Raw genomic sequence first — 15,954 nt, 5'->3', positions numbered from 1 at the left:
CTTAAGTGAGATGAATGTCATGCGAGGAGATGTTAGCGAGGTTAGAAGGGCTGCAAGCACGCCACATGTGGAGGATGACGTACCCCCGCCAGATCCTTGTCTGGTTCAGGAGGCGGAGCTACAGCATCGTTAGCGTTCAGTATGGGGATGATGTTCAGCTTCAGCAGCTCGTTCAGTGTACTCCGGAGGTTCTTGCGACTCTCATCGTTGTAGAAGTCGGGCTTGGTCACCAGGACCTGTGCTGTGCGGACTCCATACTGCATAAACATGGCTTCATATAGCGACATGAGACCACTCTGTCCAGCGGCCGCACACGCTCTTGGCTCCAGGATGGGCTGACCCTGGCAACAACAGCATTGTAACAATCTTTTGAACATCATTTTCTGAGTTATTAAGAATATAAAATCAGGAATTCTGAGTAAAACTGTGAAGCAGATTTATGTAAAAATCCATATAATTTTTCATGTCTATAACTATATATATAAACATACTAAAGATAATTCTGGAAAAGATAAATATGTTAACAACAGAAACTCACATGAACTCACAAAAAAAGCACATACAACAACAGGAAATCAGTGACATCATGCTATTATCAGCCAGTGAGGAAACAACAATTCGATCAGCGCGCAATAGTTCAATCCTTTTCACTCCATGTAAGAGTTATTGCCCTTTATCACCCATTATGAACCATGTCAATTCAAAACTTTCATAATTTGGGCTGATGACAACAACAACAACAACTACTACTTCAGACGTATAACAGCAACAAATTCAAACATATAATACCAACAAATTCAGACACATAACAACACCAACTTCAGACATATTTATTAGCAACATTAACATCATTCAAACAGCAATGGAAATGTGATGTGATTACCTATTGGCAGATCACAACAATTGAAGATTATCACAAGTGATAGCATAACAATAGGTTCCTCACAGGTTGCCTTTTCTCCTTTGGTGAAGGATCTTGGCGTATGGCTAGAGTCGGATCTCGCCATGGATGTACATATCGACAGACTGTGTAAAACCTGCTATTTTCATTTGTGCAGGGTTGGGAACATCTGGAAGTACATCACAGAAGAAAGCGCGAAGATTCTAGTCAGATATCTAATTTCCTCCAGATTAGATTATTGCAACGGGCTGCTTGTAGGTCTTAACAGGGCTCAGCATAAAAGACTGCAGAAAGTACAGAATACAGCAGCCCGCATCATTTTGTTACAGTCAAAATCATGTCGCATTACTCCAGTCCTCAAATCACTTCATTGGCTCCCAATTGAATCACGTATCAACTTTAAAGTTCTCTGTACTGTCTACAAATGCCTCCACAACCAAGCCCCTCCTACCTCACTGACTTGATCGCTGTATACACACCAGTCAGAACTCTTCGATCTGAGAACCAGATCCTACTTACTGTACCAACTTTAGACTTTCCTCATTTGGTAAATGATCGTTCTTTCATGCAGCCCCAAGACTATGGAATTCATTGCCAGTCCACATCAAAGACTCTGATTCTCTGACAGCTTTCAAATCACGACTTAAGACTTACCTTTTCTCCTCTGTATATATACCTGACTCTCTCCCTCTTCCCCCTGCACTTTGAGCATGCACAAGTGTGTGGATTATAGCGCATAACAAATGTCCATTATTATTATTATTTAAATGTCGCCCACACCGACTCACTCGAATGTTTTCCCGCTTGACGAGGGTTTCCCTCATGCTCATCGACATGATGATCTCCTGCTGCAGTTTCTGCTTGCCGAACGCAACGGCGCCGCTTGTCACCATCAGCATTTGTCTCCCTTGGTTCTGTAGCTCAGAAACCTGGAACAAGGTCAAAAATTGTTTTCCAAGATCCAAGAGTTGAAATTTACACGAGTCTGCTAGCTTAAGACAACTAAATTGCACTAAGGACAAGTGAATAGTCAATGATGGTACATATTGACTAGAAAGAATTCTGAACCTATTGTCAATGCTTCTTTGAGCAAAATACTGAATTAGGGCTGGGACGATACACTATGTCATGATACGATACATATCACGATATTTTACCTGCGACACGATACGTATCACGATACATACACCTTGAAAGAATGACACAGTACTAAGATTTAAAATGAATGGCCAGTAGTGGCTGAATATTACTGAACAGACAAATAGTTTAACGTGAGTTGTAAACTTTTAAAACTTGCATATTTTTCTCTAAATAAGTACTTTAACATGTTTAAGATAGTACTGTTTTGAAAAAAAGTTGTGTATCGTTTTGTATCAATACACCAGTCGACGATACGATAGCTGTATCAAACTGAAATGTATCGCGATGTATCGGTGCATTGGTCAATTGTCCTAGTCCTATACTGAATACTAGTGAAATAGGTTTACGAATTCTCTGGTCTTGTCTTGAAAAATTTATGGGGGCAGTCGGGTAGCCTAGTGGTTAAAGCATTTGCTCATCATGCTGAAGACCCAGGTTTGATTCCCCACATGGGTACAATGTGTGAAGCCCATTTCTGGTGTCGCCCCGCCGTGATATTGCTGGAATATTGCTAAAAGCGGAGTAAAACTAAACTCACTCACTCACAATTTCTTTGGCTTAGGCAGTTAAAATAAGCCCTTTGGCAACTTACTGAGGTACAAAATTCATAATCACACCTTTGAATATTATATTTGGTTGACATATTGTATGCACAGCACCAATCGTGTAATTTGTGGTTATTCTACTAAGAAATGTCAGCTTGACTGACATGTGATGTGTGGTGTATATTTCAACCCTAATTGGCCTATCAGCTATTCTTGTCATAACATATCTGATTTGTAAAATTTAAGTATATTTGTACGAAAAGAAATAATATATTCAATCCCAACCATTCTAAGGACAATTTCATAATTCCAAAGTCAATGAAGAAAGTCTTTTCAAAGTAGTGCTTAAAATGAGAAAAAAGTATATCTGGTCCATTTAGAGGTACATGGTCATGTGAAACAAGACATTTACTAAAAATGAACATGAAAGCTGCAGTTAGATTTAATTAAGAATTACATTGTATAGTTACTTAGATATGGTTACTTTCTTCCAACTATCTGTGTGAGCCTATAAGAATGGTATCAAGTGGCCAAGCGTTATCTATTCCAAGGCAGTGATAAGAAGTCTACAGTGACTTTACATGGAGCTGTTAGAACCATTGAGTGCATGTAGGTCCCTGCCTTGGGATCATGGCACTATCAGGCGGTCAGGAAGTGACCTGGACGTGACTCTCTTGTGACCTATCTTTGCTCACATACAATCATTGGTTTGAATGTCCTGAAAATAAGCTCAACAGGCAGCTACACATAGATCCAGTGGTCTAGAATTATTTTGAAGCCATTGAATATTTACTCACATGAAATGTAAATATATTTTTCTTTGGGTGTCACATTGGGTAATTATGGATACTGATATGCTATTGGGTTTGGAGAATGTTTTGTGCCTATTTGTTTGTTTTGTTTATATTTTGTTTGTTGTTTAACAAACTCAGCGATTTTCAAGCTATATGACAGGCATCGGTATTTAATTAAGTCTGGACCAGGCCATGCATATATATAGTGGGGCCTTGATACGATAAGTATCCTGATAAAAAGGGTGTGATATATGATTTGTATCCCTTGTTGTTGCTTGTTGCTTAACGCCGCGCTCAGCAATATTCCAGACATATGGCAGCAGTCTGTAAATAATTAAGTCTGGACCAGGCAATCCATATATATATTGGGGCCTTGATACGATAAATATCCTGATAATAAGGGTGTGATATATGATTTGTATCCCTGGCTGGTTGGCTTGTTGCTTAACACCGCACTCAGCAATATTCCAGCCACACGGCAGCGGTCTGTAAATAATCAAGTCTGGACCAGGCAATCCATATATATATTGGGGCCTTGATACGATAAGTATCCTGATAATAAGGGTGTGATATATGATTTGTATCCCTGGCTGGTTGGCTTGTTGCTTAACGCCACACTCAGCAATATTCCAGACATATGGCAGCAGTCTGTAAATAATCAAGTCTGGACCAGACAATCCAGTGACTGACATCATGATCATCTTTCTACGCAATTGGGATAGTCAGTGAGCCTGACCACCCGATCCCGTTAGTTGCCTCTTCCAACAAGCATGGGTTACTGAAGACCAATTCTAACCCGGACCATCACAAGTCCCTAACTGTATGTATGCAACTAAAATTATTTGGTAATGGTGAATGGAAGACAGATGTCTCTTTAATCTACATGAGACATCTTCCACAGACTGCAAATCCGTAAACATGCTGTCCATACCAGATGTGTATTCACACTGTCTGAACCTTGGACGGTCTTTCTGGGTTGCCAGGTGGCTTTTATCTCAAGTATATTCCAATCTACATGCTGACATGTACGAAATCTCTCACCATCGTTATGGCCAGCCGTGTCAACAAAGTTCTATGACAATGTCCATGACATATTTGGGATAACACTTTGTCTGTAATGGACATATTCTAGTACTTTTTGAGGTTGAGACTCATTTGGGGTTCGACCCGTGAAGATCTGGGTTAGAATTGATCTTCAGTAACCCATGCTTGTCATAAGAGGCGACTAATAGGTTTGGGTGGTCAGCCTTGCTGACTTGGTTGAACATGTAAATTGCGTACATTGATGCTCATGCTGTTGATCACAGGATTGTCTGTTCCAGACTCTATTATTTACTGACCGCCGCCATATAGCTGGAATATTGCTAAGTGCAGCATCAAACTAAACTCGTCCACTCATCTGGGGTTCGAACCCACGCTCCAAGAGTTATGCACCTTATCGCCAGCACACAGCGTCAGTGATCTAAACCAATTAGCCAGTGCGGCTTCCACAAAATGGAAGTCTGACAACAGGTAGATCACATACTTTGTGTGCCCCTCTGGTTGAGTAGGATAGAAGGCTAAACCTAAACTATTAACTAGGGCATGAACTCCTTTGATTTGTTTATCAGAGATTTTGTTGATCTTTTTAGCATTGTGACCTAATGTGGACTTTGGGATTATTGTGTTCTCTGAAGACTTTGATCTTAAGACAGGTGGCCAAAGGATTTCTAAGGGAGAATTCAAAACATTTATGTGAATTAGGTGGTCAGCTGCAAATCAAGTGTGTTTGAATTTTGAACATAGACTGACTGACTGACTGACTGACTGACTGAGTTTGGTTTTACGCCGCTTTTAGCAATATTCCAGCAACATCACGGCGGGGGACACCAGAAATGAGCTTCACACATTGTGCCCATGTGGGGATTCAAACCCGGGTCTTCAGCGTGACGAGCCAATGCTTTAACCACTAGGCTACCCCACTGCCCCTTTGAACATAGAAGCCACAGTAGCTCATCCCAGATATAACACGTGGCATTTGATCCCTTCATAAACAGTGAGTGAGTTAGGATGGTTTTACGCCGCTTTTAGCAATATTCCAGCAATATCACGGCGGGGGACACCAGAAGCTTCACACATTGAACCCATGTGGGGAATTGAACCCAGGTCTTTGGCATGACAAGTGAATGCTTTAACCAGTAGGCTACCCCACTGCCCCCAAATCACCAGAACGCTGGGTCACGTTAACTGAAACACATTTTTATGTTTGACCTATCACCTGTTCCACGATGGAGGCCAGTCTTCCCAGCGCTATTCCGCACTCATCCTCGCGTGTTATCACTGCACTGCCAAGCTTCACCACAATTGTCTTCGCTTTAGGCAACTCTGATCGCTGGCCGGCATTGAGTCTATGCACTGAACTGACAGACAAACATCTGACCAGCTGACCATTGGTGTAGGTCAGTCTTGACCGATGTCCACACAAAACACAATATGTCTGCTGCCGACACAGGGATTGGGTTGTCCTAACAACTTGAAACATGGTGCAGATCTGGAAAAGGAAGAAAACCATTGGTAAATTCATACATGTGCTAAGGAAATACAAAGAATCAAATGAACAACTTGCAATGAATATAAATTAGTTTTACGAGGGAACAATATTGTAATATTCATGTGTAGCATACATTTACAATGCAATACATATCATAAGCGTTAACACCAACATTTTGTATCCAATCTTGACAGGAGAAATCTGTGAGAGAGTGTCCATCCAGACAAGGAATCACTTTTAAAGGGGTTGAGAGAGTGTCTGGGTGGAAGAATATAACACTTTATTACCCACGTGGTCAACGTATGGGTAGTTGCATATTAATCTCGTACGTCACACGAGTGTCGTATCGCGTTGACCTGTGTCGTAACGACTTGACCTGAGATTCTAACGATTTGATTCGATAACCGATGACCTCTCAGTTAGGTCACATTCTGACGTAACTATTTTTTCATTCATAACAAACACGTGAATTCATTCTACAACTTAAATGCATTGTGGGAATGTAAACATTGCGAACGTTGCCGTGTCGCTGTTTAATTGTGAGTCGAACTGAGACATTATATCTGTCGAAAAACATAAACGCAATGTTTCCACCAGTGATGTTAGCCGAATGAAGCAACTGGAAACCAAGAAACGAGGTGCAACGGAGTAGTTTACTGTAGGAGGTTGCACGAGGCGATGACAACTGACATGCATCGTGATCGCCGGTTACCATGGCAGTGACGCCATTAGTGTGACGCCATGCAAATATTGTACTACAGTACAAAACTCTTCCGCAACCTCTTTATGAAACCGGTTTCGGTTTGAAACCAAAACATAACAAAAATACGCTTATTTTGTCAATTTAAATGCATGTAAGACGGGTAATAAATAATATACCACTCGTTCATATTATACGAATTATACGAACTGTGATCTTCCTATGTTATCTGACCTCCTCGCCGCCAGTCAGATACCATAGGAAGGACACTCGCTTCATATAATTCGTATGTAATGAGACCTCGTGTAGTATTCTCTATATCTCATCCCTCAAAGGGTAAAAAAGAGTCCGTGGGAGAGATTTGATATCCCCAGTTGACCACACAATACCCAAAATGTTTAACCCTGCAAAACCTAATCTTTGAGGGGTTGACACAATGTCTACCCAGACAATCCAACTCAGTATTTCACATAAACAGAAACATCAATGCATAGGTGTGTGGCTGCTTATGTTTGAGTAATGCTGCGTTGGTGCTATCCAACTGATACACTTTGGTACAGTTTAACGGGATCGGGTGGTCAGGCTCGCTGACTTGGTTGACACACGTCATCGGTTCCCAATTGTGCAGATAGATGCTCATGCTGTTGATCACTGGATTGTCTGGTCCAGACTCGATTATTTACAGACCGCCGCCATACAGGTGGACTGAGTTTGGTTTTACGCCGCTTTTAGCAATATTCCAGCAACATCACGGCGGGGGACACCAGAAATGGACTTCAAACATTGTGCCCATGTGGGGATTCGAACCCGGGTCTTTGGCGTGACGAGCCAACGCTTTAACCATTACGCTACCCCACCGCCCCCCATACAGGTGGAATATTGCTGAGTGTGGCATAAAACTAAACTCACTCACTCACTCAAATACACGACTCAATGTAAATCCCCTCAACAAGTACCATATTTATTGTTTCTGGATAGAACCACCCACCGCCTGCTTTCCCAACAACATTCAAAGTCACATAATCCTTTATAATAAAACCATAATAATTCAACATCAAGCATATCAATAATTTATTCCTGTACAAAAAACGTAACTAAGAAAAATAATCATAATTCAAAAATGTTTAATTACTATGCACTGTATTCTCTTTGTAGAAGTAGGATGAGGCAACTCATGTTTGTAAGCATCAGTTGTGCATATCTGTTCATACTGAAATAATCACTAGTTCTCACAAACAAAAATGAATATAAATTGAGAAAAAAAATTAAGCGCTCTTACAGAACATGCTGAAAAGAATAGTCAGCTAATCAACAACAGTATTTCCTAACAGTGTTTGTTTTTCAAGAATTATTTTATGCATTAATATTTGATATAGTTATAAAGACTGATACGGATTGTGTCATCTGAAAACAGCGTTAGGTTAACACTATCCATTAAAGGTAGATTCATCCACAGACATAATGAAACTTTGTTTCTTTTGCTTTCTAGTTGTGTTTAATGACATACTGGGCAATATTCCAACAGTCTCATGGCAGCCTGTATGTAATCAAATCTGGACCAGAAATGGGCTTCACACATTGTACCCATGTGGGGAATTGAACCTGGGTCTTCGGCGTGATGAGCTGAACACTTTACCACTTGGCTACCCCATTGCCACCTAAATCTGGACCAGACAAACCCATCAACAACAATAACACTGCGCCGACCACCCAACTTGCTCTTAACAATATGCACCAAATATCAAATGTAGCCTCCCCTTATGGGTGTCCGGGATCTATCAAGAACGTTTAAACAAGTGCCTCCAGATTGAAAAAGGCATGATATTGTTCAAAATTTGATTTGTTTTAATGTTCTGTTCTGGTTTGTCTTTTTTAGTTCAAATCACAAATGTTTGTATTCTTATATGTTATAAGAAGGAAACATGGAAGCAAACAAGGATAACAATAAATTTATCATACACTGTGATTCTTTATTCTATCGAGACGTAAGATATACTGCTGTTCAGGAGAGAAACCTTTGAACCTTGTAGGCATGTAAGCTTGAGTACATTGCCCAATGATATAGAGCCACATGACTTGCTCTAACTTTCACAAATGGAATTCACAGACAGGGAAACAGTATGTTATCATTTGCAGAATGTAATAAAATAGTTTTTGAGCATAAGTAACACCAACATTTAATGACCTACGAAGCTGAAAGCTGAGAAAAAGACGCAAAATATTTTTTGCCTCAAACAGAGATTCCAAGTTCTAAAAATCTGAAAAATATACATGTATCTTTGACCACATACTCTTTGTGGTGATCTGATACATGACTGTATGAGCTTACACGTATCACTATGATCTGGCTCATATGAAAGTGTGGATAGTTAGATTAAGTCTTATTTGTAGTCCACTTGGCAGTAAATCATTTTTAATGTCAACTTTTACCGTTGGTTCAAGACAATTGTGTATAGGTAGTCAGTCCAGGGATTTACGGGACATGAATTCCTGCGTCGTCCTATACGCATAAAAATTGACTATGGACGCAACAAGATTTATTAGTGCGTCCACAGGGACTCAGAAAAAGTCTAAATACTTTTTGTAAAAATTCCAATCAAGTGACAATAAGTTATCACTGAGTTTGCTACTAGCTGGGTTATGGTATTATTTGCAATTCAATTACTGTAACAATGTGATACACAATACAATAACAGTATTAATAATAATATTTAAGTGTCTGGGACCCCCATTTTGTTGTCCAGTGCCCTGTTCCTCAAAGCGATCGTAACCCTAAGACGATCGTAACTCCCATACTTTAACATAGACTTACGACAGTCGTAGCGCTACGATCGCTTTGAGGAACGAGGGCCAGGAACCTATACCGAAACGTCGCTATTGTTAAAATAAAGAAGTTGCTCATCCATAAAGTTGTGTCATTGCTATACCAGCAACTTCTAGAATGCCACTCAAACAAATCATGCTTTAAAGGTCACATGCAACGTAAAACACAACTTTCCAGATTCTGATACCTTTCGGTATGGACTTACCGAAACAAATCGTCAAAAATGCAAATTCAACTTATAAAGTTGAAAAATAACGCGATGAAGAAAAAACGCGCGAAATCGGAGTTCAAACGTTTCACTAATTTTCCCCAGACTTTTCTGGGGATAACAGGTTTCAACAGCTGGGCTGCGCTCATAGCATGTGCGCAGTGAAATAGGTTCGCGCAACTTGGAAGCGGGTTGTCCGGTGAATACTCGGTGAAGGCTTTGGTGTGAACTATTTTTCTAATGTTTTGTTGATATCTCACAGGCGCGAGCTTTTTATATGTTATGACAGTAAATTAACTGTTTATATAATTTCACCACACGTTCTTCTTACCGAGTCACTTTCTCAGTTCGATACTTAAAAGCAATGTCATTATTTAGCGTTGACAGAATTTCTAACTGTGATATAGATATGTCGTTGTCACAGACAAAACTCAATGTCTTCTGTGTGTCTGCCTGCCTGTCTGCTAATGACAATATTCAATACACATCTGCTATCACTGACCACATGCAATTTGAACTTAACACCAATCAGGCTATACACCATAAACAAAATGCATTGATTTATGGCCAGAGTTCGGTCTCTGTCACATTATGTAATTACACAGACAGGCAGGTGTGATACTTGAACACATGACATGTTATGATGTCTGTTGATTGCAAAATGTTATACACAAAAAATGAGCATGTATTTACAAAACCCAACATCTCTACATATACACACACAATAAGCCGTGAGGGCATACGCAAATGAACCAGCCGTTACACTTGAGTGCACACCCACCCGCTCTGACTGGGTCCGGTATCCGGTACACAATATTGCACTTTTGATTTGCGATTGTACGCTTATAATTTTGTTTATATGTTTTTTCATAACCAGCAATGTATATTATATGTCACAACCATTTTTTGGTTGCATGTGACCTTTAACATAAGTAAGGGTGCCAACATCCTCTAGGTATCAACATAATCTAGGTATCAGGCATACCACTTAATTTGTCCTGGTATCATGTGTACGAACCTATATGAGCCATATCAGTATCTTGTACATGCCTGGTACAAGTAAATCCGACTGGAACTTTCACATAGAATAGAGAACCATGCATGTTCAAAAGCTTTGGGTCTGATAATTATTTGAATCGTTCCTTGATCTTTACTAGAAATATTAAAAATAGTTTGTGGGGTGTAAAAAATAGATTTTGTATCATATGAGTTTTTAAATTCATTATATTTCCATTAAATGAATCGGGGTAAGTATTATTTATGTAACTTTAGTTGTGCCACCAGGGCACAGAAAATATTTCATCCATGCCATTTTAATATTTACCGTGCCATGGCCTGCAAATTAAGGACTATTTTGATCCCCGTACATAAAGTAAACTATGGTCATAATGAGCTCAAAGGACTACTAACTATGGTCGGTTATACCTGCAGTTAGTTATCTGCATTTCGTCTAAAATATACCGCAAGTGGTCAGGACCACTAAAGCAATATCCATCAGATCGTTGTGTGTTCGTAATAAATGTAGTTTACTGTATCTCATGAGTGTAGTTTTACGCCACACTCAGCAATATGGCAGCGGTCTGTAAATAATCAAATCTGGACCAGACAATCCAGTGATCAACAGCATGAGCATCCATCTACGCAATTGGGATATGATGACATGTGTCAACCAAGTCAGCGAGCCTGACCACCTGATCCCATTAGTTGCCTCTTACAACAAACATGGGTTACTGAAGATCAATTCTAACCTGGATCTTCACGGGTGTTTACTGTATCTAAATATTCATTATTAATGTATGACTTTCATAGTCACAATATAGCCGAAATACTGAAAAGTAAAGGTATTTTAACTCACTTATTCACTTCATAAAATAATATCAAGTCAAAAGTATATCTAAATGTTGAAATATTGGCATCTAATAATGTTCAATGGCATCCAGATTACCTGTATACACAGGGCTCGGCATCCTCTACACCTAAAGGGGGTTGGCACCCTCATGATTAGATTACAGAGAACACTAGTTACAAATTGTATCATTATATCATATTGGAAGATTGACAGAAAGCCAATACTGATTCCGATCTGACCAGCCATCCTGAAAATTGCCAAACAAGGCATCAATCCCATCCAAACCAGATCTGCTTTCTCTAGTCAGAGGGATGCTAGCATGTGATGATTCCTACAGCTCACCATAGATATGTTTTATAAGTGAATGGATAATCTTTTGAATGTGAATAAGTTAATTTAATATTATATATTTCATTCTTCATCAGTAATTGAGTGAGTGAGTTGGTTTTAAACAGTTTTGAATGTGAATAAGTTAATTTAATATTATATATTTCTTTCTTCATCAGTAAGTGAGTGAGTGAGTGAGTTGGTTTTAAACAATTTTGAATGTGAATAAGTTAATTTAATATTATATATTTCATTCTTCATCAGTAAGTGAGTGAGTGAGTTGGTTTTAAACAGTTTTGAACATTTCATTCATATCATGGCATGGCTCCTTGTTTGTTGTTTCAGGCCACAGTCAGCAATATTCCAGCTATATGACATTGGCCTGTTAATAATGAAAATAATTGAGTCAGGACCTGACAATCCAGTGATTAATATCATAAGCATATCTATCCACACAATTGGAAAATGAAGTCAGCAAGCCTCACTACTGTATTCTGTTAGTCATCTCTACAACAAACATGTTGTACCTGTATGAGGACCTGTATTCTTACTCACAGGGGTTGGGTAGCCTGGTGGTTAAAGCGTTTGCTTGTCACCCTGAAGACCTGGGTTCAATCCCCCACATGGGTACATTGTGTGAAGCCCATTTCTGGTCACCCCTGCCATGATATTGCTGGAATATTGCTAAAAGCGGAGTAAAACTAAACTCTCAAAATCATAAAATGGTTATATCAGATATAATGATGAATGTGTTTCTGACAAGATATCATGATATATGTTGGCAATTTTGGGTGAAATACTGTTAAATCATTAATTCTGATGTCAGTGACATTATCGTAAGGATATCAAACACTTTATCTTCATATCAATTTCCATTTACAGCTGTTAATTTACGGTGCTATCATAATTTATGTTTTTGTATCTGTAACTGATATCAGATATAATGCATGCATTAATCAAATCCAACAGTTTGTTATTATGAAGGAAAGTGATTTGTCTTCAACTTGACTGTTATTTTAGACTAAGAATATGTACCCAATACGACCTATGAAAGTCTATAACAGTAGGTAATTCTACACATTACAGCTGTTTCTGAAAAGTCTTTGTGTGATTTTTACACTGTTACTAAGTATTGTTTATGCATCTGTTGTTGATATCAGTGTAGAGCTGTGTAAGATTGTTCATATTAGCAGAGCTGTGTAACATTGTTTACACTAGCAATAACATACAGGGTAACATTGTTCATATTAGCACAGAGCTGTGGAACATTGTTCATATTAGCACAGAGCTGTGTAACATTGTTCACAGGGTTTAACATTGTTCATATTAGCAAGCTGTGCAACATGTTCATATTAACACAGAGCTGTGTAACATTGTTCACAGGGTTTAACATTGTTCATATTAGCACAGTGCTGTAACATTATTCATATTAGCACAGAGCTGTGTAACATTGTTCACAGGATTTAACATTGTTCATATTAACACAGAGCTGTGGAACATTGTTCATTTAACACAACATTATTGGTGTAACATTATTCATATTAGCACAGAGCTGTGTAACATTGTTCACAGGGTTTAACATTGTTCATATTAGCACAGAGCTGTGGAACATTATTCATATTAACACAGAGCTGTGTAACATTGTTCACAGGGTTTAACATTGTTCATTGTTAGCATATTTCAGCACAGAGCTGTGCAACATTATTCATATTAACACAGAGCTGTGTAACATTGTTCACAGGGTTTAACATTGTTCATATTAGCACAGAGCTGTGTAACATTATTCATATTAACACAGAGCTGTGTAACATTGTTCACAGGATTTAACATTGTTCATATTAGCACAGAGCTGTGTAACATTATTCATATTAACACAGAGCTGTGTAACATTGTTCACAGGGTTTAACATTGTTCATATTAGCACAGAGCTGTGGAACATTATTCATATTAACACAGAGCTGTGTATCATTGTTCACAGGGTTTAACATTGTTCATATTAGCACAGAGCTGTGGAACATTATTCATATTAACACAGAGCTGTGTAACATTGTTCACAGGGTTTAACATTGTTCATATTAGCACAGAGCTGTGTAACATTATTCATATTAACACAGAGCTGTGTAACATTGTTCACAACATTGTTCATATTAGCACAGGTGTAACATTATTCATTTAACACAGGGTTTGTAACATTGTTCACAGGGTTTAACATTGTTTATATTAGCAATGAGGGGCAACATTGTTTACATTAGCACAGCTGTGTGGCAATGTTCATATCATTTTACAAAGCTGTGTAACTTTGTTCATATCATTGCAAAGCTGTGTAACATTGTTACTAAAAAAAGAGACAGTAACTCTAATCTGAAGTTGTTGCAATCCCTACAAATCAACCACACAGAAACGTGAGTGAGTTTAGTTTTACCCCGCACTCAGCAATGTTCCAGCTATATGGCGTCGGTCTGTAAATAATTGAGTCTGGACCAGACAATCCAGTGATCAACAACATGAGCATCGATCTGCGCAATTGGGAACCGATGACATGTGTCAACCAAGCCAGCGAGCCTGACCACCCGATCCGTTAGTCGCCCTCTTACGACAAGCATGGGTTACTGACCCAGAGGTTCATGGGTTTTGAATTTACATAATATATGTAATATTTTTAATCAATTTCAACTATAGCAGCTATTGATCGTTATGCATATTGAGGATACTACTGGCATTTATAAATCCCATCATCCCCTAGGGCAATCAACTTTTATATTTGATAGCTTCGTTCCACTCTAGTTTGCGGACATGATGCAATATTATATCATGCATACACACTAAATACAAATGAGCTGTCACTTTTGTACAAGTATTTCTTTGTATATAATTTTTACAAGCTAAAAGAATTCATGAAAGATCTGCACTAGTTTTCATAAAGGTTGTAGAAGAATATAGATTTCACTATACCAGAGACCATATAATAGATGGTCTCTGATTATACGTAATGTGGCCTTCATCACTTGGATTAGAAAACTTGACATAAAGGTTCACTATGTAGGGTTCAATTACAAAGTGTTTACATTAATCATAACAAGATACAAATAGCATTAGTCTGTTGCCTATGTAACTGTGAAGATTCCAGCTCATATGAATAGAAACATGGATTCTTACCTCTATCCGACTCACAGCGTCATCAGACAAGAATCTGTGTTGTCCAAGTATTCCTGGAGAGTTGCATCATAATGTCCACGTGTTGAGAAGTGTAACCAAGTACATTCTTTGTGAACCACACAATCAATCGCTGGATTCTCAAGCGACGACTTTAAACAGATGGTTATCCGTATAATGTATGTTGAAAATCTGCTGTCGTGCAAGTCTCGCCCACTGGACAGTCAGAGCGTTGTCATATCACATAAACACTTCTTTGTTGATATAGCATTGGTACTGAAGGACCCTAAAAAATGTCGGAGGTCTGGGTTCGCGACTAAAATAGCACAGCTCTTGTTATGCGTTTTTACCACACACACAGCTTCTTTGGATAATCGTGTGCTACAGTGATCTAGTCCTGTTAGTGGAGCCTGTGGCGCTGTCTTACAAAACCGTACACACCACTACAGCCCGCCGATACAGCTCGTTGTTTCAGCTCCGAGTTCCAGGGTCGCGAGGTGACATTTAACCTATAACCTCTGACCTCTTTACAGCTGAGCAGCCGATGACAGTATTTGGCGACTTTTTGCAAGAATAAGCACGTGTTTGGCGAATGGACACATGCTGGTTCAAAGTCCAGGCTCATATGACCTGACCATGTTTAAATTGCACGACAGTTTGGTCGTAAATCTGTATAAATCAATATCAAAAGAGGTTTGTACACATAACGCTCTATAATTAAGTTTCCATATCATGTAATCAAGCGGTGGATCGGCTTATATTTTACCCCCTCTAACTTGTGTAACTGTTATGATATATTGTCTGGCTCACAGTCCATGAACCATATTATTTCCCTTCCACCTATCACTGTCTGTTTTTTACATTTTACATAAAAAACTCAAAAGGTTGTCCTGTGTTGGTAATTTCTACATGTAAGTACTAGTGTTGGGATTTGGTTAAAATCTCATAATTGATGATTGGTTCATTACCACCGATCAATCATC

The 15,954-nt window shown here is 38.8% G+C and overlaps 1 protein-coding gene across 1 annotated transcript in view; it reads right to left on the bottom strand.

Annotated features, from left to right (window-relative positions):
- Nucleotides 1–15,451, bottom strand: part of LOC124272626 (delta-1-pyrroline-5-carboxylate synthase-like) — a 34,430-nt gene extending 18,979 nt beyond the window's left edge. Inside the window, 4 exon segments of the mRNA XM_046707825.1 lie at nt 84–341; nt 1,690–1,830; nt 5,638–5,910; nt 14,975–15,451. Of these exon segments, the coding sequence (XP_046563781.1) occupies nt 84–341; nt 1,690–1,830; nt 5,638–5,901 (663 nt within the window). The 5' untranslated portion in view covers nt 5,902–5,910; nt 14,975–15,451.
- Between the last annotated feature and the right edge of the window lie 503 nt (nt 15,452–15,954).

This window comes from Haliotis rubra, unplaced genomic scaffold (assembly GCF_003918875.1).
Source record: "Haliotis rubra isolate DU_JTF1 unplaced genomic scaffold, ASM391887v1 Scf171, whole genome shotgun sequence".
Taxonomy (NCBI): domain Eukaryota; kingdom Metazoa; phylum Mollusca; class Gastropoda; order Lepetellida; family Haliotidae; genus Haliotis; species Haliotis rubra.
Note: the sequence above shows the minus strand (reverse complement) of the source record. Positions and strands in the feature narration are given on the sequence as shown.